Source organism: Sphaeramia orbicularis, chromosome 8 (genome assembly GCF_902148855.1).
Source record: "Sphaeramia orbicularis chromosome 8, fSphaOr1.1, whole genome shotgun sequence".
Classification (NCBI taxonomy): domain Eukaryota; kingdom Metazoa; phylum Chordata; class Actinopteri; order Kurtiformes; family Apogonidae; genus Sphaeramia; species Sphaeramia orbicularis.
This window is the reverse complement of record NC_043964.1, coordinates 17,225,987-17,249,203: the sequence shown is the minus strand read 5'-3', so window position 1 is coordinate 17,249,203 and position 23,217 is coordinate 17,225,987. Positions and strand designations below refer to the sequence as shown.

General features: G+C 35.0%; 4 protein-coding genes across 5 annotated transcripts in view; 2 read left to right on the top strand and 2 right to left on the bottom strand.

The window, feature by feature from the left end:
• The window catches only part of zc3h7a (zinc finger CCCH-type containing 7A), a 35,930-nt gene extending 34,884 nt beyond the window's left edge, over positions 1 to 1,046 (top strand). For both annotated transcript variants that reach the window (XM_030141731.1, XM_030141730.1), the window contains one exon: positions 316 to 1,046. In XM_030141731.1, the coding sequence (XP_029997591.1) occupies positions 316 to 505 (190 nt within the window). In that variant the 3' untranslated portion in view covers positions 506 to 1,046. The remainder of the gene's footprint in view (positions 1 to 315) is intronic.
• A 1,980-nt stretch (positions 1,047 to 3,026) lies between these two features.
• On the bottom strand, positions 3,027 to 7,977 carry LOC115424459 (recQ-mediated genome instability protein 2-like). Its single transcript, XM_030141732.1, has 2 exons — positions 7,704 to 7,977; positions 3,027 to 3,748 (listed from the first exon to the last, which is right to left on the bottom strand). The coding sequence occupies exons 1-2, from the start codon at positions 7,975 to 7,977 to the stop codon at positions 3,597 to 3,599; spliced, it is 426 nt and encodes a 141-aa protein (XP_029997592.1). The 3' UTR covers positions 3,027 to 3,596.
• Positions 7,978 to 9,582: 1,605 nt separating this feature from the next.
• On the bottom strand, positions 9,583 to 19,150 carry ubfd1 (ubiquitin family domain containing 1). The gene is made up of 7 exons (XM_030142063.1): positions 18,974 to 19,150; positions 15,960 to 16,232; positions 15,648 to 15,856; positions 15,488 to 15,553; positions 15,233 to 15,338; positions 15,048 to 15,130; positions 9,583 to 10,006 (listed from the first exon to the last, which is right to left on the bottom strand). The coding sequence occupies exons 1-7, from the start codon at positions 18,987 to 18,989 to the stop codon at positions 9,896 to 9,898; spliced, it is 864 nt and encodes a 287-aa protein (XP_029997923.1). The 5' UTR covers positions 18,990 to 19,150; the 3' UTR covers positions 9,583 to 9,895.
• Positions 19,151 to 21,943: 2,793 nt separating this feature from the next.
• LOC115423335 (UNC93-like protein MFSD11) overlaps positions 21,944 to 23,217 on the top strand; it is a 57,057-nt gene continuing 55,783 nt past the window's right edge. Inside the window, exons 1-2 of the mRNA XM_030140050.1 lie at positions 21,944 to 22,392; positions 22,646 to 22,701. Coding sequence (XP_029995910.1) covers positions 22,303 to 22,392; positions 22,646 to 22,701 — 146 coding nt within the window. The 5' untranslated portion in view covers positions 21,944 to 22,302. The remainder of the gene's footprint in view (positions 22,393 to 22,645; positions 22,702 to 23,217) is intronic.

Below are 23,217 nucleotides of genomic sequence, written 5' to 3'. Positions count from 1 at the left end.
ACTCTAAAATTCAACTTTGAGAGAATTTTTTTTCCACACTTTATGACTTTCACACAAAATTCCAGACTTTTCATGGTCTGGAAAACAGCATTTCAAAATTCTTTGGGTAATTCTTAGTTGAACAGTGTCCCTTTGTTCCGCCTGGCCTCAAAGTTATGGATAATCGTGAATTTTTTTCAGTGTAAAGTTTTTAAACTGTGTAAAATACATAGAAAACCTGTAACAAAATCATCCACCATGTACTGTCTTTTAGTTTGTGACTGATGCGTTTGTGTGTTTTGTTTCGTAACGAACATTTCGATTATGTTTTCACAGATTCCTCAAAGGAACTTGCACAGAAGACGACTTGTGTAAACTGGCGCACGGGGAGCAGGAACTAAAAGAATGGATGGAGCGCCGGGAATTCCTTTTGATGAAACTTGCCAAAGCCAGAAAAGACCATCTTATAGCACCAAATGACAATGATTTTGGAAAATACAGTTTTCTCCTAAAAGACATTAAATAATAATAACGATATCCATGTTCACATGCAAATAATGCAGTATTGTGCGGCTTAAAAAAGTCTTGAATCAGGTGATCCTTGAGGGCCTTTCGAGGTACACAGGAAATGGCCTGATTGCAGCATGATTTTAAAGGGGGGGGGCGTCCAGGACCGGGGCCCCTCCCCCTCTGGTTTGGCGGGTGGTTTACTCTGATCTGAACCCCAGAGTGTTATCATTAACAGCAAATAGACACATGAAGCTTTTGCTAAGCACCATTCAGTAGATCCTCTGAAAACGGTGATTAAAAATAGCATGTGTAAACCCTGATCAGAGTTGTGTTCAAGTACTTAACGTTGACATACAGTAATTTCTTTTCATAAGCAGTTTGTATATGTTAATGACCTTAACCCTTCAGTTCATTTTAAGAAAGGAATACTTAAATTCAGACTTCAGTTGACATTCTCTTATTTTAATCCATAAGTATAGGTCATTTTAACTTTCCATTTATCTAATAGTGTTACCAGTGTAATGGGCACCACACCAAATAAAGCTTCTTTTTTAATATCGGTGTGTTTTATTGTCATCGTTATACTTTTCATCCCCATAAATCGGAAAGCTTTTTTGCATTTTGTCGTAACATTTGGTAAACATCTTCAGTATATTTCAATGGCTCAAAAAAAAAATGTATGACGATAAATCAGCTTCCTTTAATTTTATAAGTTGATTTTTTTTTTTTTTTTCCTGTGTAAGAGTTGAAACTAGATGGTCACTTATGGTTAAAATTATTACATATATTATCAGAATGTAAGATATTTCAGAAAAATAAAGATAGAACATATTAAAGTAAAAAAAAAATCAAATGAATGAAATTAAGTGAATAATAAACTGAAGCTTTTTTTAAAATAAGATAAATCAGATAAAAATATCTACTGCAATAATATTCATGAACGAATGATATTTTGAACATGTCTAAAATTGAGAAAAATATTAAAAAAACCAAAATATAAGCATCAAATCAATATGAACACGTTTGAAAAAGGAGTGAGCAGAAGTATGCACTTTTTTTTTTTAAATTCCTACCCATTTCTACTCTATATATCCATATACTACATAATTATCCATATTGATATATATACTACGTAAATATCCATGTCACAATATAAAATTATAGTATGATTTTTGTCACTATATAGTTTTAGTCCAGCCTGTTTCCAATGAAATGAAAAAACCTGAATTCAATGTGTCCCAATACTTTTGTTCATATAGTTAATATAATTATTTATTATTTGTATTATCAGCTTTTTCCTGCTTTAAACTATTATAAAGGGAACCAATTATGTAAAAAAGCTTAATTTTTATTAAACAGGTTTATAAGAGCATCCTAACTGCTACAAATGAACAAAAAAAATACACATTTCTGCTTCTGTTCATTAAAAATACGAACAAACGTGTTTTAATTAAGGTAAAGAAGTCCATATATTTGTACATAAATTCCATCAGATTTTAAACTGAAACTAAACTGAGCATTTTCAGCTCTGCTTAACCGTCTGTGGCTCCAGATCTTCATGTTTTACATCCGTATCTGCAGGGGTTTGTCTTATCATTTAAGCCTGAATTTACCGTTTAAGTCCTGAGAGTTTGTCACGGATGTAAGAAATATTTCAGAAAAATAAAGACAGAACATATTAAAGTAAAAAAAAAAATCAACTGAGTAAAATTAACTAATAAACTGAAGCTTTTTTTCAATAAGCTAAATCGGATAAAAATATCTATTGCAATATTTATGAATGAATGATATTTTAAACAAGCATGTCTAAAATTGAGAAAAATACATAAAAAACCAAAATATTATAAGCAGCATCAAATCAATATGAACACATTTGAAAAAGGAGTGAGCAGAAGTATGCACTTTGCTTTTTAATTCCTACCTGTTTCTACTCTATATGTTCATATACTATATAATTATCCATATTGATATATACAGGGTGGGGAAGCAAAATTTACAATATTTTGAGGCAGGGATTGAAAGACAGTGTATGACCAGTTAGTTTATTGAAAGTCATGAGAATTTAAATCTTCAAATCATATTTTACTGCATTTCTAACGGCCTTGTTGTCTACCTCAAGTTCAATTGCCATTTTTCTCATGGATTTGGTTGGATCCTTTAGGATTTTGGATTTGAGAGCTTTAATAAAAGCTTTGGTACGTTTTTTGTTGCTTCCTCCACTTCCAGACTTTCTCGTAATAGTTTTGCTCATAGTCATTCTCTTCTTTCCATTATAAACAGTCTTTAAGGACACTCTAACAACTATTTTTGAAATCTCCTTTGGTGTGACGAGTGCATTCAGCAAATCACACACTCTTTGACATTTGCTTTCCTGATTACTCATATGGGCAAAAGTTTCTGAAAAGGTATGGATAATAGTGTTAGGTATGATTATGACATCAATATATGTTTGGTTTCAGAACAACTGACGTGGTGCCTGCTGAGAAAAAACAACTAAATGTTCATTGTAAATTTTGCTTCCCCACCCTGTATACCACATAAATATCCATGTCACAATATAAAATTATAGTATGATTTTTGTCACTATATAATTTTAGTCCAGCCTGTTTCCAATGAAATGAAAAAACCTGAATTCAATGTGTCCCAATACTTTTGTCCATATAGTTAATATAATTATTTGTATTATCAGCTTTTTCCTGCTTTAAACTATTATAAAGGAAACCAATTATGTAAAAAAGCTTAATTTTTATTAAACAGGTTTATAAGAGCATCCTAACTGCTACAAATGAACAAAAAAAAAATACACATTTCTGCTTCTGTTCATTAAAAATACATACAAACACGTTTTAATTAAGGTAAAGAAGTCCATATATTTGTACATAAATTCCATCAGATTTTAAACTGAAACTAAACTGAGCATTTTCAGCTCTGCTTAACCGTCTGTGGCTCCAGATCTTCATGTTTTACATCCGTATCTGCAGGGGTTTGTCTTAGCATTTAAGCCTGAATTTACCGTTTAAGTCCTGAGAGTTTGTCACGGATTCCTTCAGTCGTGGACTTCCAGCTGCAACAGGACCGGGCCCGTTTCCCCACCAGCGGTTCAGCATTCAGGCCAAAACCTGCTGCAGATCCTCCACCTCCAGCTTCCACATCCGTCTGTGAAGCGCCGCCAGCTCCGAGAGGTCTGCCAACTTCACCGCACGGACGACCGGCTCCGGGGATACGGCCTGGACGACACCCATCACCATGACATATTTGCCTGTGAAAGCAGCAGCAGGTGGCCGATTGTTTAAGCACAATACATTCAAGGGGAAAAAAGGGATTTTGGTCGAAAAACCTGCCAATCAGAGGGATGGATGTGTTGTCGATTTTCATGAACAATAAATAATAACAAACTAAATGCCTGGAACAATAGGGGGATGTGATTGTAATTAGGATTAAAACATGACGACAAAAGACACTTTATTAAATACACAGAGCAATGATATACAGCAGTAATTACACTTATGCATATTTCTGTAGAATATTATATTTTGTCTAGTATATATTGTACAAATTGCTGTTCTAATTTTGTGTCTTAATATGGATATTTGCTATATATCAGAACTATATATATATATATATATATATATATATATATATATATATATATATATATATATATATATATATATATATATATATATATATATATATATATGTATATATATGTCACAGTCGAAATTAAAATCCAGGCCAATTTAAAATCCGCCTAGACCACATTAAAATTTTGATTTCGCCTAGGCCAAATTAAAATTTTAATTTTGCCTAGGCAGATTTAGAATCTGCCTAGGCCATATTAAAATGGCCTAGGCCATTTTGGCCTATTAAATTTGGCCTAGGCAGAATTAAAATCCCAGATTCTAGATAAGAGAGATTTTAATCTGGTCTAGGCAGAATTAAAATTTTAATTCTGCCTAGGCGAAATCAAAATTTTAATGTGGTCTAGGCGGATTTTAAATTGGCCTGGATTTTAATTTCGACTGTGACACATATATATATATATATATATATATATATATATATATATATACACACACACACACACACACACACACACACAGGGTGGGGAAGCAAAATTTACAATATTTTGAGGCAGGGATTGACAGACAGTGTATGACCAATTAGTTTACTGAAAGTCATGAGAATTTATTTGCCACAAGAAAATTTACATAATAGAAAATGTTTTTATTCTATGTGTCCTCCTTCTTTCTCAATAACTGCCTTCACACGCTTCCTGAAACTTGCGCAAGTGTTCCTCAAATATTGGGGTGACAACTTCTCCCATTCTTCTTTAATAGTATCTTCCAGACTTTCTCGTAATAGTTTTGCTCATAGTCATTCTCTTCTTTCCATTATAAACAGTCTTTATGGACACTCCAACTATTTTTGAAATCTCCTTTGGTGTGACGAGTGCATTCAGCAAATCACACACTCTTTGACGTTTGCTTTCCTGATTACTCATATGGGCAAAAGTTTCTGAAAAGGTATGGATAATAGTGTTAGGTATGATTATGACATCAATATATGTTTGGTTTCAAAACAACTGATGTAGTACCTGCTGAGAAAAAACAACTAAATGTTCATTGTAAATTTTGCTTCCCACCCTGTATATACATATATATACACACACACACACATATACATATATATACATATACATATATATATGTTTGTATCTAGGGATGTAACGATTACCATTATAACGATAAACTGTGGTAAAATTCCCAATGGTTAGTATTACCGTTTAAATTCTAATTATCATGATAACCGTGTTTGATTACCGCACTGAGAGAGAGAGAGAGAGAGAGAGAGAGAGAGAGAGAGAGAGAGAGAGAGAGAGAGACTATGTATCCATCTATGAAAAATAAACTAAAACAACTCAAACTTGATCTGGAAAATGGTCAAACAGTGGCCATAAGGTGCCATCTTTAATGCGCACTTGTATGTTTGATGTTTACATGTTAATATTTGAATGTTTCTACGAAGAGAGAGTATATTGTGCTTATTATTTTATTATTTATTTATTTTTCCCAAAATACAACTTGGTTAAATTATTTCAGCGTGTGTATAAGTACTTTTTGAACATTTTGAGTGTATGTCAACAATACCGCGATAATAATGATAACCGTGATAATTTTGGTCACAATAACCGTGATATGAAATTTTCGTATCGTTACATCCCTATTTGTATGTTTAGAGCTTTATATACAGTCGCGGAAAAAATTATTAGACCACCATTGTGTTTTCTTCAATTTTTTTTCATTTTAATGCCTGGTACAACTAAAGGTACATTTGTTTGGACAAATATAATGATAACAACAAAAATAGCTTTTAAGAATTTCATTTCAGAGCTGATATCTATCCATTTTCCATGGTTTTCTTGATAATAACCAAAATCACTTCAGTTCTTACACAATATCTATGGCATTGTACTGACAAAAACAGTGCTTTTAGGCATTCCATGTTTTCTTTTCCATCTATTTTAGTCACATGACACACACAGGAGTTAGTACTTGATTGGTGGGTGCACACACTGGGCTACATTTAAACATCTAAGTTGGTCTCCTGTACTGTTTTTCCCCGTGAAATTGTACAAAAACACACACAAACACAAATAAGTTTGAATTAGGTCTTTAATTATGTTAGATTCTATATTGTGAAATTTTGTTTCTAATTCTGTTTTTCCTTTACTTACCATAGTGCTTCCTGGTTCTGGGCAGTGGAAAAGGACCCGAAGGAAGCATCAGGCTGCCTTTTATAGTGCCCGAGTTAAACGAGGAAAATAGGCTCAGCCTGTCACACTGCACCAGACCAGGTTTTTCTGAGTATTAAAGAGGGTGCAAATGCTATAAGTAATAAAATGACTCTTTTGATGTGTTTTTAAAACACATAAATTGTTTGGTGATTTAACTATGGAAAATAACCTATGTAGTGAGATGAAATGTTTAATTAGTGCCAATTACAAATGGTATGGTCCAGTGGGAGGGGCCTAGCCTTTAAATGGAGGGGGTCTGACATTGCTCATGGCAGTTAGAGAAGGGTTGTGCAGGCCTGTGTTACTTTTTGTTGTTATTATTATTGTTTGCTTATTTCATTGGATGCACTTAAGGGCAATAAAGCTCTTCACCTTGTTTTTTTTCAATCAAATGGACTTTGTCTTGTTGTTTTTGCTCTAGTTTTAAAACCAAATTAGACTTTTTCCAGGCAGCCTTTCGGCAACCTACCCTCACTTCAGGTCGAAGTGAATCGTTTTTGTGTGTCTCTATGTGGAGTGAAACTTTGGGATAGTCTGGACATCCAACACAAGCAATGCCAAAATATCCACCAATTTAAACTGTTATACAAAAATATGGTCTGGTCCCAGTATAAAGATGGAGGGTCTTAATACTGATGTTCCATCAATATTCTGTCTTATATGTTAATGTGTGCTTGTTGTTCCTCATATAGTTCACGTGTTGTCCATTACCATCTGGCATTGTTCTTACCATCGCTGGTATGCGCTGCTTTTTACCATTAGTGCTATTGTAGTTTCTTGTTTTTTTTCTTACCATTGTTGGTATGCAATTATTGCTGTTCTTTACCACTTGTGGTATTGTAGTTTTTTGTTTTTACCATTGTTGGTATGTAATTATTATCATGTAAGTTGACGTTTAACTGTTACCCATGGTAACACCACCAGGAATGTACTTTGTTTCTATCTTTTTTTTTTTTTACACACATTTTGGTTATATAATGGGAATGCTGTCAAATGAGTTCATCCTAATTTGGTTTAGGCCTATTTTTGTTCATTGTTCTGGCTTGAAGTCGAAGGACAGGAGTGAGTATTTAAAATGTTATTATGTTCAGTTGTTTGATGATGAGAATGGGGGTGGGATTAAATAAGTTTTTCTTCTTCCCACTCCTTTTCGAGTATAGATGAATGTTTTTTTTTTTTTAATTTTGAATTTGCATGTATTCTGTAAATGCTCGAAATAAATAAATGAATGAATGAAATGAAGTAGATGAGAATTGGTTTTTTACATTGTTTATACTGTTTTAGTTGTCTATATTTGGACAGACAGACAGACAGACAGACAGACAGACAGACAGACAGACAGATAGATAGATAGATAGATAGATAGATAGATAGATAGATAGATAGATAGATAGATAGATAGTCAGTCAGTCTTTACCTGGAGACAGGCAGGGTTTTCCTTTGGGGATGTTTTTGACTCCCTGAACCGTAAACGTCCCGGTCTCGTCCATCAGAACCACCGTGTTCTGGTCCGGTTGGACTTCCATGACGGTCCCCTGCATCCACACCAGAGACACCGGCAGAGACCGACCCGGGCCCGCCTTGATAAGAACTCCGTCCCCGCAGTCAGACCCCGTCCTCAGCTGCCCGGACAACACCTTAACGGGCGGAGGACGTTTTCTGTCCGGACCCGACTGCTCTGTTTTGGACATTACCGACGGAAGAGGGTTTAGACTTGAAACACAGCAGCCATTACCGCCTCCAAGTCAAAAAGCACAAATACGGAAGTCGTGTAATGAAACTTCCGCCAATAAAAACGTCACTTCCGCCTTAGGTCCTTCATAATAAAAGCATCTGTTTATCATTAACCATTAGGAACTGTGCAAAATTTACGCCTTTTTCATTCTTTTTTGTTTTTTAATGTGTGATATTTTAATGTGTGTTTAAATGACTGACTTTTGGGGAAAAGTGTCTGTTTTTATTTAATGTTGTTATTTTCAGTAAGTTTAAAATACACTTCAAATCAATGTATAAATTAAGAGCATATTATTTTAATAATTAGGTCATATGTAGGTGAAAAAATTGCTCAATGAAAATACAATATTAATCTCTATTAACCCTTTTATAGCTACCATTTTAATAATGCATAAAAATCACTGTTGCTGCTTATCATTGACATATCCCAGGCTGTAATAATTCAATACCAAATAATGACCTTGCATGTAGTATATTGATTTTTTTTTTTTTTATCATGAAAAAAAACCCTAAAAATATGTGATATTAATGATTAGATCAGGTGTAGGTGAGAAAAACAGCTCAAGGACAGCAGAATGTAATATTAATATGTAAAATGGCCTTAAAAATCTCTCTGAGTTGTACTTAATTAGAAAATAGATTTAAATCAGTAAAGAAGCAGGATGAAAAGTCATGTTTAATTCATGGAGAAGTAATGGTAATAAATAACTTCCTCCCACTCCTTTTCAAATATGGAAATGAAAGCATGTGGCTGACTTTTTCCCCTTAGAATGTATAATATATTTACTTTGTTGAAAGATTTTTTTCTTTTTTCCCCGTTTCTTCTCCTTGACATGTTCAGAATAAGCATTGGTTTCAATGTCACATGATAAGAGCCACAAAAAGGTATTTATAGCTTGGGTTGCTCTAATGGAAGATGTTTCGAAAATGAATATAACTCAAGTCCCCTCTTGTTAAATAAACAGGTTAAGTACGTGCACTGTACAAGTCATCGTTAATCAATGCTACAGGAGTTTAAAAACATTACAAAAATACATATAATGTGGTGACTCTGTCATGTTACAGTATCTTAAAATGAATTCAACCCTGATATATCAAGATTCAAATCAATTATAGATGACAATCCAACATTAAAGTACCATCTGAACCATGTAACTAATGCTAGAACTAACAACTGACAACATGATACATTTAGTCCAAGTATAGACAAAGGCTATATGTAAGACACATAAAACAGCCACACCTACGTATTAGCATAAACAAATCATTACACGCTGCTTTATGGAGGTAAAGGAAAATTAACGCAGTGAAACATAGCAAACTTCTGCAATCAGTAATAAAACTCCTACTCAAGAAAACAGCATGTGACAGAACCTAAAATTCCTGCTCGCACAGATTGAGTTGTCTCAAACAAACAAACAAAAAAAAAGGGATTAGGAAAGACTATGGGGAATATGCAAAACTCTGGCACCAAAACAGTGAAATCACATACACACGTCGACATAGTTTAAGTGGATTTAACGTATTTAAAAAGAAACAAGACAAACAACAACGCCCCAGTGCATTCATTTCATTAAATAAGTTTTATTTCTTTAAGAATAACTGAAGAAAAGTGTTAGCAATTTCTGTACAATTGTTTCATTGTTTTCCCTTGAATTTGCTGAAAACACTGAATGATCAACAGGGCTGAGAAATGTTACGCTGCCACATAGTGCACTTTTAACCTAAAAAGAATATGATTAGTCCACAGGCATCTGTCCGTTTCCTTTTAATATATTCCAAGAAGTTCTTTAAGCCTCGTGTTGAATCCAGTTTCATTTTTCATCGGCTCCTCGTGTCAGTCCCAGTTCATCATTGTCAAAAAAAAGAGGCACATTAGAAATACTGCCATTTTCCGAGGACTGTGTCTTTGATTGCATCGACAAACTGTGCAGGCACCCAGTAGACCCAGTATTGAGACGCTTCTGTTGGACCCAACTGAAAAGCCTGCAGAAGTGGAAATAGTCGAAGACCTGGACGTTAGTTGGACAGCTGACGGCAGACAGAAAACACAAATGTCAACAGTTTTAACTAGGACTGTCAAAATTAAAGCATTAATGCAGATTAATCCATCATCATGATTAATCTGATTTAAAAATTTTAGCGCAATTAACCCATCTACAGCGCAGAATGACTGAAAGTTTGGGTCAGTTTGTCCAAGTAGAGTTATTGTCATGCATGAACAAATGGGCAGTTGATCCGGTAGTGACAGGCAGCAGAACCAACCCATAAAGATGGAAGACGCTAAACAGCACGTTGGCCCTCTGGATGGAAATATGAGGACAGAAAAAAAACAAAAAAAACCCCCAAAACGGAACAGTTGAGCGATATAAAGTATTATACACACTCTGCAGGAAGGAGTTTTCTTTTCACCGAAGCACTTCCTGCTTCAAATACCACATTAACACGAAGCATAGGTTAGTCAGTGATTCTGCTAGCACTTCGGCTAACGCGTCACCCTGCTTGTGACAAACACGTTAAGTGCAAATATATCCCCTTCTTTCTTGAGTATGGTTGCTCATACAAAATTAAACATGATTAATATAGATTAAAAATGAATATCTAATCATGATTAATCAAAATTAATCCACAGCAACCCTGTGATTAATCTGATTAAATATTTTAATCGCTTGACAGCAGTAGTTTTAACGCAGCACATCTCATATCATAATTATATTTTATTTATCCATTTAACGAGGTTACTGCTGCATAACAAGTATTTAAACAACCCCAGAGCCCTAACCTGTAAATATGTATAACTATATTGTTTTGCAGAATACGTAGCATGAACGTACATCGGTGATCAGCTCTGACTTCTGCTGAACAGTTTGATACCTTTCCACATCGTCTCTCATCCCCATCACCACTTCCTTTTACTCCTCTCACATTTTAAAGTCTTCATTGATGCAGGGACATGGTTTGAGTGAGCTGCTGGCATCTTATTTCATTGTCAAGAATCAAAATAATAAAATCCTAACAGCTTTTCCTGATTCTGCTGTGTCTCTACAACTGTGAGTGGAATCACACATGAATTTAGACAGATAGATTATGGTGAGAGACAAGTTTAACAGGTAATATCTGCAAGTAGCATTTCTACTGTTGATACTGAAACGTGAACTGACATTATCATTACAGTGTTTTTAATAAAGACCAATGAATTTATGGCAAACATGCCAATATAGTAGATTGTAAAGATATGAACTGAATATATTCAGAGTGATTGTCCAGTGCGGTGGTTCTCAACCGGGGGGCGCGGACAGTCGGGCACAAGCACATTGGGGGGGTGGTGGTGGTGGGGGGGTTGTGAGTGAAACTGTCATGTGTGCGGGTGCGTTAGCAACCACTGTTGTACATCACAACATTATAAATCACTTGGCACATACTCTCCCCCCCGCTCAAGGATTGAGGTGTGTGTGTGTGTGTGTTTATGTTTACGCATTTGGCAGACGCTTTCTTCCAAAGCGACTTACAGGGGAAAACCAATTAAATCACTCAATCAATCAAATTTTATTTATATAGCGCCAGATCACAAAAAAGTTATCTCTTGACATTTTATATATAGAGTTGGTCAAAACCAGACTCTAAGTCAATTCTACAGAAACCCAACAGAAACAGTGTGTGTGGGGTTACATATCGTTCAGCACATTGCCTCTCACCCCCCAACCCCTCAGTCGCAAATTCGTTTTTGGGGGCAGCAGGGTAGTCAATGATAAGGTGAGGGAAGCACACTTTCACTTTGTCACAGCTTTATCTACAGAGCTATATAACCCCCCGCTCATGGATTGAGGTTCATGAAGTGGGGGGGCTGCATATCGTCTGGCACATTTTACACCCGACCCACAAATTTTTACAGATTTTAGACACGGGGGGGGGGGGGGGGGCAGTAGGCCGTTAGATGCCGTCAGTGGGGTGTGGTTCAAAAAAGGTTGAGAAACCCTGGTCCAGTGGATTTATGTGACCACTAGAGGGAGTAGTGAGTCACTCTGCTGGTCTCCAATGGTGACGAAAACGAACACCACGAGGCCTTTGATGACCAGACTCAGATAGAAGTGACCAGATGGGATGAGAACCGCTAAGAAACAACTTTTAAAGTCAAAGAAAATAAGCGATAAAATCTAGAAGTGCTAATGTTGTTTTCACCACTTGACACAGGTCTAGTGTTGATTCTGAGGCGTGTGAAGATAAAAAGCTATTCTGTGATGTTACTGTTTATTGATCCACAGTTCAGACTAAACTGTGACAGTTCTGACCTTGTTTGGACGATTCCAAACAGATCTTTAGTGCAGCTATTGACAACACAAACCGCATAGAAAACGGTGGTGATTTGTGGTTTTACTGTGTCTGTTTCCTGTCTAAAACCGAGCTAAGCTAACAGAGTTATAATGTAAACTATCAGCTACAGCATGTGAAGATTATAACGCACTGTTATTTTGACCGACTGTCCAAATTAGTGGCTAGAAGTTTTTTCTTCTGAAGAATAAATGAGCTTTAATCTAAATTCAGTGAGTGTTACAGTCTGTGGATACATAGCACTGATTTGTTGATGGTTTTCTGGTGCATGACTTCCCTCTCCTATTGAGGTTAGAATATCAATACTACATAGAACCACTTTATCTCATATTTCTCACAAAGTGGACTGTCTCTAAAAAGCAAAACAGCTTCAACAGCAGTACCTGATATTTAGGTCTTTTGTCGGGTTTTGTTTACTTTCCTTTTGCTGACGGACTGGACAAATGACAGATGAGGTTATTAGACCTGTATCATCTCAAAAAGGTCTTGGCTTTTTATTGGGTAGAAAAGCTAGAGGAGCTTTACGGCCCCCTCCCCTCCTGAGCTTTATCTCTCAGCGTTTATGTTGCTGTTATGGCACACAGGTTTCATTTTCTTCAAAGACATCCTGCTCTTCTATAGACTACCTGGTCAAATCAAGGTACTTGTCCGAAGACTTCCATTTCACAGTGCAGAACTGCTTCAGACATAAAGGTTAATTTAGAGAAGGCGCTGACATTTCCCGCTCCACTGAAGAGACCAAAACAGCACAAGATGACCCCATCACTGGGAAACACATAATGCTCTCAAGTGTCACTTCAGTGAACAAGTCCCCCGGTGTAAAAGACACACAAAGCATCACACTAAAAACTGGGATTATGTACTGAAGTTTAACAAACATAATGTGTGTGTTTACATGGACTCGTGTATGTCAGTTACTATCAGGTCATATCTACATTTCTGAATCCTGAACCAATGATATCCACGATTAAATCAAACAAAGTCATGGTAATAAAACAGAAATATTTATCTCAGAAGTGGCTGCTGGTTAATATAAGGGCGTCATAATCCAAACTGCCGCGGCTGTCCGAGTACAGAAATAGACAAATAACTCATAGATAATTCAGATGGATTCAGATACACAATGAGAGTGTTTAGAGACGACAACACAGAGGTTTAATGGACTAAACACTGGACAGGGACTGACTGATTTAAGTCTGTGTGACAGTGAAACGACTAAACAACACTCGTAATTCTTAGTTAAGATATTTGCACTTTTATTGCCTGATTACCTGACCTCTGCAGGCTTAAAAACAGCCGCCTCTCTCTAAAATTTGTTTTCTTTTTTGGTTGATTTATTTCCATATATTGCAGTGTCCTTTGAAATCTGGAATTTCTTCTGCCTACCTACAGTCATGGAAAAAATTATTACACCATCAAAAGTAATCAAGAACAATGGTTATGCAATTGAGTACTGACCCCTGTGTGTATCATGTGACTAAAACAGACAGAAAAGAAAACATGGAATGCCTAAAAGCACTGTTTTTGCCAGTACAATGCCATAGCTATTGATGTAAGAACTGAAGTGATTTTGGTTATTATCAAGAAAACATGGAAAATGGATAGATGTCAGTGCTTAAACTCTTCAAACTTTGGCTTGAGTAAATATTAAAAATCAATACATAAAACACATCACAGTTATAATTGCAGCACTTAAACAAAAATTGAGGCACTTTCCAGACTTTGAAAACACAACACTGAAATTCAAGCCTTTTCAAGGATTTCAAGCACCCATACGGACCCTGTACACCAGGGGTGTCAAACTCATTTCAGTTCAGGGGCCACATTCAGCCTAATTTAATCTGAAATGGGCCGAACCAGTAAAATAATAACATAATAGCCTATAAATAATGACAACTCCAAATTTTTAGTGCAAAAAAATAACATTAAATGATCATTTCACGGATTATCCAAAACAGAAAAAAGATGTGAATAACCTGAAAAAACTGACATTTCTGAAAAAAAAAAATTAGTACAATTTTATCAATTTTCTGCATCAACTTATGATTTCTACATGTGCATTATGGATCAGATCTACCAAGGCACAAAACAGACAGAATATTGTTAAAATTGCACTTATTTTTCTTTAGACATTTCAGGTTGTTCATATTTGTTCAGGTTACTGACATTTTATTGTTAAAGGATATCAGAATTTAATGTTCTTTGCAATAAATCAAAGAGAAAAAATTGGTGTTGTCATTATTTATAGGTATAATGTCATGTTATTTTTCTCACTTTAAACCATGAAGAACATTTGGAGTCATTATTTCTAGGTTATTTTGCTGTTATTTTCGAGTTTGACGCCCTTGACTGTTAATATCTTCAGGGTAATTTTTGCACTTTGCAAATTCATCGCGAGCGGCAGATTGGAACCTTTGGCAGGCCAGTCTTGGCCCCCAGGACGCATTTTTGACACCTGTGCTGTAGAACCTACATACAAGGCCAAAGACTTTTGAACAGCACTATATTTTGTGGGTAGAGAAGCCAAACCTGAGCCAAAGTCAACTCACTTTCTAAAGCTGCAATCAAATCCATGAAAATTAAGATAGAAGTTACAGGACTGTCCGATTAAACTCCTCGTCTCTGATGTCTCTGTGTGTCATGTGAACATTGTATTCTAAACATGATCTCCTTTTCGTTCAGTGTACAAAACAGTTACCATCATGTGGTAGTCCTCATGGCCTTCAATGGGTTCGGACACTACGTTTTTAATGGAGCCCATCGGGACTTTCTCCGTCCTCTCTGTGGAGGAGAACACACACACACACAACATGAGGGAAATGTTCATACCGATACCTTAAGGTTGCTCTGAATGTAGCTAATGGAGACCAGTCGTGATCTCACCCTTAGTTCCAATCCACAACTGATCCTGCTCCAGTTTGAATGTGAGTCTAACTTTTCCTCCGGACTTGTTAAACATTCCGGATAAAGGCACTGTTGGTAATCGCTCCTGTTAGCGGGACAAGGCAGTTAATCACCTTGTCTAACATTATCACAATACAGTCATTTTACAACTACATCAAAGCACTTTTCTTTTCCTTTCTTTTTAAGCCAATAAAAGACAAACAAGAGGCAATGCTCTCCCTTCATTGATCTCACCTTTGTTCCTTTAATAGCTGTCATTATGTCATCTGGTTTACCTTTGTCCAAAACTTTCCTGTGTTGCTGAAACAAAACAAAAGTTTGAAGAAATAATAATAAAACCACTGTAAATATTTTATGGTACTGTAAAAAAAAAAAAAAAAGTAATAAATCTCACCTTTTGCCTACATAAAGGCTCTTTCTTGTTTTCCTCAGCTTTTACTTCCTGCTGAATGACCTCTTTGGGTGTATTCACAGCTAATACATCATTTATTGTAGATCCTACCACCATTATTTTTGCACCATTTGTAACCTTTATTTCACGTAGCGTCTTGTCCTCTGGAAGCAATCCTTTATACATCACTTTCTGCATTGCCGGTGGAAGACCTAGTAAAAATCAGAGGAAAAGAGATGATTTATTACCTTTGTGAATCACTAAAACAGCAGCTGCAGCCTTTTGTGTAATACCTAAAGTACTATGCTCTCTTACCAGTGAGTGAGTGGATTCTCTCTTTTAGTTTGGCTCCGGTGCTATCAACAGGAATTTTCAGATCATATTTAATCTTGTTCCAGATAATCTTCAAGTCCACCATCTCCTGCTTGTCGTCGGTGTCGTCTCCGTTGCTAATACTAGAGTCCTGAGTTGTGGCGTCTCCTGCATCTGTTTGAGACGTGTTTTCTGTTTCACTTTTCTCAGCGTTTTCACCTAGTGGTTCAGCTTCTTTTGGCTTGGCCTCTGTTTCCATTATGACTTCTGCACTTCCTGGAAGACAGTAAAAACTCATTAAAAAAAGAGAATCCAAGTACTACCATGAGCATGTACTACACCATGGGTCAGTAACCTTTGCATTCTAAAGAAACATTTTAGGACAAAAATAGAAAAACAAAGCTGTCTGGAGCCAAAAGATATCGTTATGGTATGTTTTACCTCAAAGTGGTGACTGTTTAAGAAGTTGTTTAGAATTAGTGTGTACGGAATTTGTTGAGAATTAATCAAAGTTTTGGTGCATTTACAGAAATACAATGAAATTACAGAACCACACCAGGCAAAATGGTGACATTTGTTATTATTACGGACTGGTATGTGAAAGCTTTCTTTGCAATGACGAATACAGATGAATACCTTCAGCGTCATAAAATAAAAAAGTCTACTTTATCTTCTACTACAACTTCTATTTAATACTTTTTTTTTTGGAGTGTTGTCTACATTTTTATATCTGCATAACATCAGATGACTTGGTTGTGACAGGAATAGCAAAATGTGTAAAACATAGGCATTATTCATTTCCATATGTTTTTGACAAAGCCACATGGAGCCACTTGAAAAGGGCCCAAGAGCCAAATGTGGCCCTGGAGCCACAGGTTGCCCACCCCTGTACTACACCGACATTGGCTGAAAAAATAAAAAATAAAATTAACGTCTTTTTCTCACAGAAACAACTGAGTTATACAACACTTGGGCAGTACATGTGGTTCAGTTTATTCTGTACATTTCTTCACTAATTTCTATGATGCTAGAGAAAATGTGTAAGATTAAAACCAAATCTGTGAACTCACTTCTCAATACATCAGAACAATATAAGTCAAGCTTGTTTTCAGGATTATTGCTTGAGCTAATTTCAGATTTCTGAAAAACTATTGTAAATGTGCTGGATTAAGTAAACCAGTCAACTTCTTAATGTTGAATACTTAATGATGGTTATGTTATATTCCACTTTATAAAGCAAATTCTTTATAAAACAGAATGCAGCTGTGCCAAAAGCATTATAATGGCACAATATGTTTATGTTGTAATGCTGATCAGTCTTATATAAAAACATACAGCTGTTTATTAAACTACTATGAAAAAGTAGTGTAAAGCACACAAAACACTTGACGTAACTGTAACTTGTAAAGCAGCGTGAGACAAATATCTGTCAAAACCATGAAATGTTGGTTTTACGAACTAAATGTTAATTAATGGGAACAAAATGTTATTTACTACAATAACATATTGACTAAGAGGAGTCTAGCCCCAGTTAATCTGACAAAAAAATAACATGAAAACGTAATGTGGAGTTCTACATAGTCTCTACAACATTTTAAAATCAGTTATCAGTGTAATGGAAAGTCCTTAACCCTTCCATGCACGAATTATGAGAACCTTAGTCAAGATTTTTTTTCTTCAGTGTTTAGCCATGAAAAACACAATGCGATCGAGTTTTTTTTTTTTTTTTTTCCTATGGAGTTACAAAACTATCCATGCATTTAATTTTTGAAGTAAAGAAACGTGTTTAAAACCCAATATCAGAGAGTGATATGAAAACAATGAAATAAAAACATTTTTAATGCTGCTACTCTGATGTCTTCTCACATTTTAACATATTCTAATGCTAGTAATTACTCACTTCATGGAGATAATATGCAAAAAAAAAAACCCTTCTTGTCTAACAAATAACAACTGATTTACACTCAAACATGTTAGTGCAGATCAGGTTTATCAAGAACAGCAAAGTTACAGTAATGATCTGAATTAAAGTGTATGGGATGGTGCATAAGCGTCCACTGTGTTGGCTGATATGGAACGAAAACAACAAAACCCATTAATATACAAGAAAACAGCTGGAGAAGAACTACATGAAAGGGTTCAAATTGAAGTCAACTTTAAGATTAATTCAGCATTACTGTATTTTTAATATAGGCTACTATCTATTTGACTATAATTTCCTTTACTTGGACAAGTCATGTCAGGATCTTATCAAGTCAAATCCAACTACACTTTCATGTATTAAATATATTTAAATACCATGTTATAACATTTAACTTAATACACTGAGAGGTAGTTAACCCTGGATGATTAGATCAGTTTAAAGTTCTAGCTGTGTTTATGTATTTAAACGGTCTGTTAGTTTGTTAATAGTAAATACGCTACAGTGTAAAATGAGTACTGAAGCTCAGTTTCGTTTTAAGCCCAGATCATTCTAGATCTTTTAATCGCTTATTCATTTTTCCCCCTATCTAGACACATAAACTTAGCTAGTTGTGAGTGGGAAGTTAAACTACAAGAACAAAGCTAAACTAAAACAACGTTTATGAGGCCAAAACATGCTCGTAAAAAACTGAATATTTAAAATTTTCTGGCCTTGTTGGTTTGAAAACTGGTAACGTAACGTGCTGTACTACAAACAGTAAACTATTTCACCTCACAATTTACATTTACCTGTTGAAAAGCTTAAGGGAATCTAGTTCAAGCTAACACAGGTCGAAGCATGTACATATTTAGTTAGCCTTAGTGCTCCCGTTTTCTATATTTGACTCATGTTAGCAATCGTTAACGTAAGCTAGCTACAACACTGCTGAACATTTAAGGAAAAACGTTACATGAGAAGCACGAAATGATGTAACACCGCGTAAATGGTGTCACATATTAACATGTCAGTTACAAACGTCAATCGTATCCTTAACAGTGGCTGCGCTAAATGTAAAGATACTAGTAAAATGCAGCTATCTTTTCTGAATACCCACCATCCTGGGTCGCCATGATGATTGTGTACAATCTGTTGTAGGTTGAGGCAAAGAGATTACACACTACAGGATGAGTTGTTTCTTCTCCGGAAGCGAAAAGTCCGCGACAACTTGCATGAACCCGCTCCCTTTTGTAGATTTCAGTGGTGACAACCCAGTAAAAAGTGTTAATAATATCTAATAATTTGAGGAATACGTGTTTTAGCTGCGTGGCAACTTTAACGCATATGCTAGTTTCGGTTGTAACTGGCGGGCAAGAGGACCACTGGATGCGCGTGTCCGCAAAAAAAAAAAAAAAAAAAAAAAAATCTAAAAATAAAGCTGCCACCAACTAAATGTGTATTTATGAGTTTCTAAGTTATGTATAATATATGTAGACCGTACAAACATGGGCTAAAACAGAAATTTGGATTTTTCTCGCTGAAAATATGAACAGTCTGATAAGAATACATCCGGGGATTTGAGCAAATCCGGAAGTGAGAGGCAGTGAATGCTCTCGTCTTTAGTGCGTCTTTGTTGTTGTGTTATTAAAGCAGCAGTCTGCCGAGAGGTGGCACTTTACTCTGCAACTATTGGTCCAAAGGTTCTTCTTCTTTTACATGTATGGCATGACGTTTGAGATTTAATATGTCGCCAACTATAGGATATAATGAAACATCTTCATCTTCTTCATCTTAGTCTGATGGACATGTTTTGTGGATCTCAGTGGGCTTAAACATATTCCTAAAGTACAGTAAACATAAAGAGTGCAAAGTCAGGGCTTTTGTGGAATCATTACTCTGACTAGGAACAGTCCCATGTGACTAAACATTAACTGAAGATGGCTGCCCCTTTTCTGTTTAATTAGGTCAATTTATCTTAGTAACTGCAGGGCAAATGTATTTACACAGCACATTCAATAACAGAAACATCCAGGAACAATGTGTTTGAACAATACAAGATCAGAATATTATAAAGTATGAGCAGAAGAGAATAGGAGTCATGAAACAATAATAGAAAAGTAATAAAATCTACATTAGAATTATTAAAACGATATGCAGTCCTCCATATATACGTAATTAAAAATGATATAGAATGCAATAAGAATAATGTGTACGTTAGGGTTAGTTCATATGCATTTGAAAAGAGAAGTTTTCAACCTGAATATAAACATGTCTGTATTTGGGGCAAATCTAAGGTCCCTTTGCAATGTTTTCCAGTTGTTTGCATCATAGCAGCTAAATTCTTCTTCTCCACGTTTAGTCTGGACTTTGGGTTTTAATGTGCAATCACTGATAATTTAGTTTAGTAACTATATGTAAATATGTTTGGACAAATGAGTCATAGAGCTCTGGTCTAATACACGCAAAAAAGGAGTTTTCATGAAGTTTTCTTATGCAATCTGAGGAAATGAACATATTTTGATCCATTCACCTTAAAATCATAGCAAGATTTAAAAAAATAAATAAATAAATAAATTATTAATTAGTTATTAGTTATGCCCTTGTTATTTATGCTGATATATTTTTTTAAATCTCTTGTTTTTTGGTCCCACCTGCATAATATATTGTATTTTGTTTTATTACTTTTCTATTTGTTGTGCAAGCAAATACATAAAAGATAAAATAAAAAAAAACACAAGACAAGATAATCCTTTATGAGTCCCACAGCAGGGATAATTTGCAGTATTACAGCAACATATGGGATAGGATGATTAAAAGTCCATAAAAATAAGAATATGTAATAAAAAATAGGAAATGATAATGACTAAGCATACAAAATATGTAAAAAGAGTAGAATTGGAGCAGTGTTTATAAGTCTTACACAATGCTTAAGCCAATTTACCCCATTATTCAAAAGAAAAGTCTGTATAATATTTTTTAAAAAAAATTAAAATAGTACATAAACTGTTGACTTTCAGACAATAAAATGACTAGATTGTCTTTCATAACTCTACTCACTGCATATTTTTGCTTATTAAACAACTGTACTGTTTTCATCATCATGTAGAAAGTGTTGCATGTGATTTTAATCACAGATTTTTTTTCTTGTAATTACAATTACTTTGATGTAGTCACGATTTTTTCCAAAAATGATCAGTGAAAACCTAATTGTAAAAATCACATAAAGGGTAGAATTGGAGGAGTGTTTATAAGTCTTACACAATGCTTAAGCCAATTTATCCCATTATTCAAAAGAAAAGTCTGTATAATATAAAAAAAAAAAATTAAAATTAAACATAATAAATATACTGTTGACTTTCAGACAATAAAACGACTAGATTGTCTTTCATAACTCTACTCACTGCATATTTTTGCTTGTTAAACAACTGTACTGTTTTCATCATCATGTGGAAAGTGTTGCATGTGATTATAATTACAGATTTTTTTGTAATTACAGTTACTTTGATGTAGTCACGATTTTTTCCAAAACTGATCAGTGAAAACCTAATTATAAAAATCACATAAAGAGTAGAATTGGAGCAGTGTTTATAAGTCTTACACAATGCTTAAGCCAATTTATCCCATTATTCAAAAGAAAAGTCTGTATAATATTCAAAACTGAAAAAAAAAAAAAAAAAATTAAAAATAATAAATGTACGGTTGACTTTCAGACAATAAAACGACTAGACTGTTCTTCATAACTCTACTCACTCTGCATATTTTTGCTTATTAAACAACTGCACTGTTTTCATAATCATGTAGAAAGTGTTGCATGTGATTTTAATTACAGATTTTTTTTTCTTGTAATTACAGTTACTTTGATGTAGTCACGATTTTTTTCCAAAACTGATCAGTGAAAGCCTAATTATAAAAATCAAATCAAGTTTGCTGTGAATAAGTGATGTTTGTAGACACATTTAAAGCTCAGTATTCCGAATATCGTGGGAGTATACTCTTTCCCCCTGTTGTTGAATTCCTCTTGGTCACCTCTGGAAGGCAGCAAATCCAAATCAGCGGAACCGCAAACTGCACAAAAAGAAGCGGATGAAGAAGCAGAGACATGACGACAGCCCTGGAGAGTAAAAGGAGTAAAAAAGGAAGACGAAAATTTGCTTTTAATTAAAGTCACAAGTGGTCATGCGTACTTTAGCATGACATGAGGGAAGTGGCCAAATAACAGAGCCGCATTTGAACGCCTCACTGTCCACGCAGATCTGTACTTTTACGCGTCTTATTTGACGCATTAAACCGTAACTAAACACTAAAGTCAACTTTCCTGGCGCGACTTTTGCGAAAATGCTTATTTCTCCTTGAGTCTGTGAAGGAGAAAAGTCAGTTCAGATGAAAGTGCAATGAATTAAAAATGTATTTCTAGCACGAGTGTAAAAAACAAAACAAAACAAAACCATGGCGGATACAAGGACTTTTAACGTCGCGATTTTAGGAGTGGGTTTTTTGTTTATTTTTACTGCTTTTACCACCTGTGGGAACGTTGAAGTAAGTCCACATCCAACTTTTTTACTCATGAGTTTCAACTACAGTTATTGTTAATGTCAGCTGTGTTGTAATACAGTGTTATTGCTGAAAAAAAAAAAAAAAGCAGTTTTACAGGCTGTGTCAGACGCATCCCGTGTTTCTAATTCTCTGAGACAAATGATCAAACCGGATGAATGACTGCGGGGGGAATTAGGACCCCTTTCTGTGCACTTTAACCCAGAATATTCTTTGTTTTTCTCTTATTTTACTCCAGCAAACAGTGGTGAAAAGCCTGGATAATTCTACCTTCACTGGAAGTGGGTACCACAGGTAGGATGGATGAGCAAAAACAAACAAAAACTAAACATTTATTAACCCTTAGTGACCCCCCCTCAGGTCATTTTTGTACACTTTTCTTATTTTTCTGTTTTGGTTTAGTGATCATTATAGCTGTATGCTCTTATTTTCTGCAAAAATGTATTTTTTTGTGTGACATTTTTGGAAAACTTTTTATTTAGATATTTTCATTTTTACACAAAACAGAACATCCTCTGACATAGGACCCTATGAATTAAAGCACACGTAAATGGAATACAATAGAAATAAATTATATGGAAAATAAGAATTAGTTTCTGCCAAATTTCTACAGTATCAGTCATAGAGAGACATAACAAAGTTATAATCGCCTCCATTCCTTCATCAGTCACCTGAATACAGAGTAATACAGCTTTTTTTTTTTTTTTTAATCTAATGTCATTTACTCTTACAGCAGAAAGGGCACATGCAAAAAACTCCTATAAAATCCATTATATATCAGTATTTTTCCACTTTTTCTATACATAAATC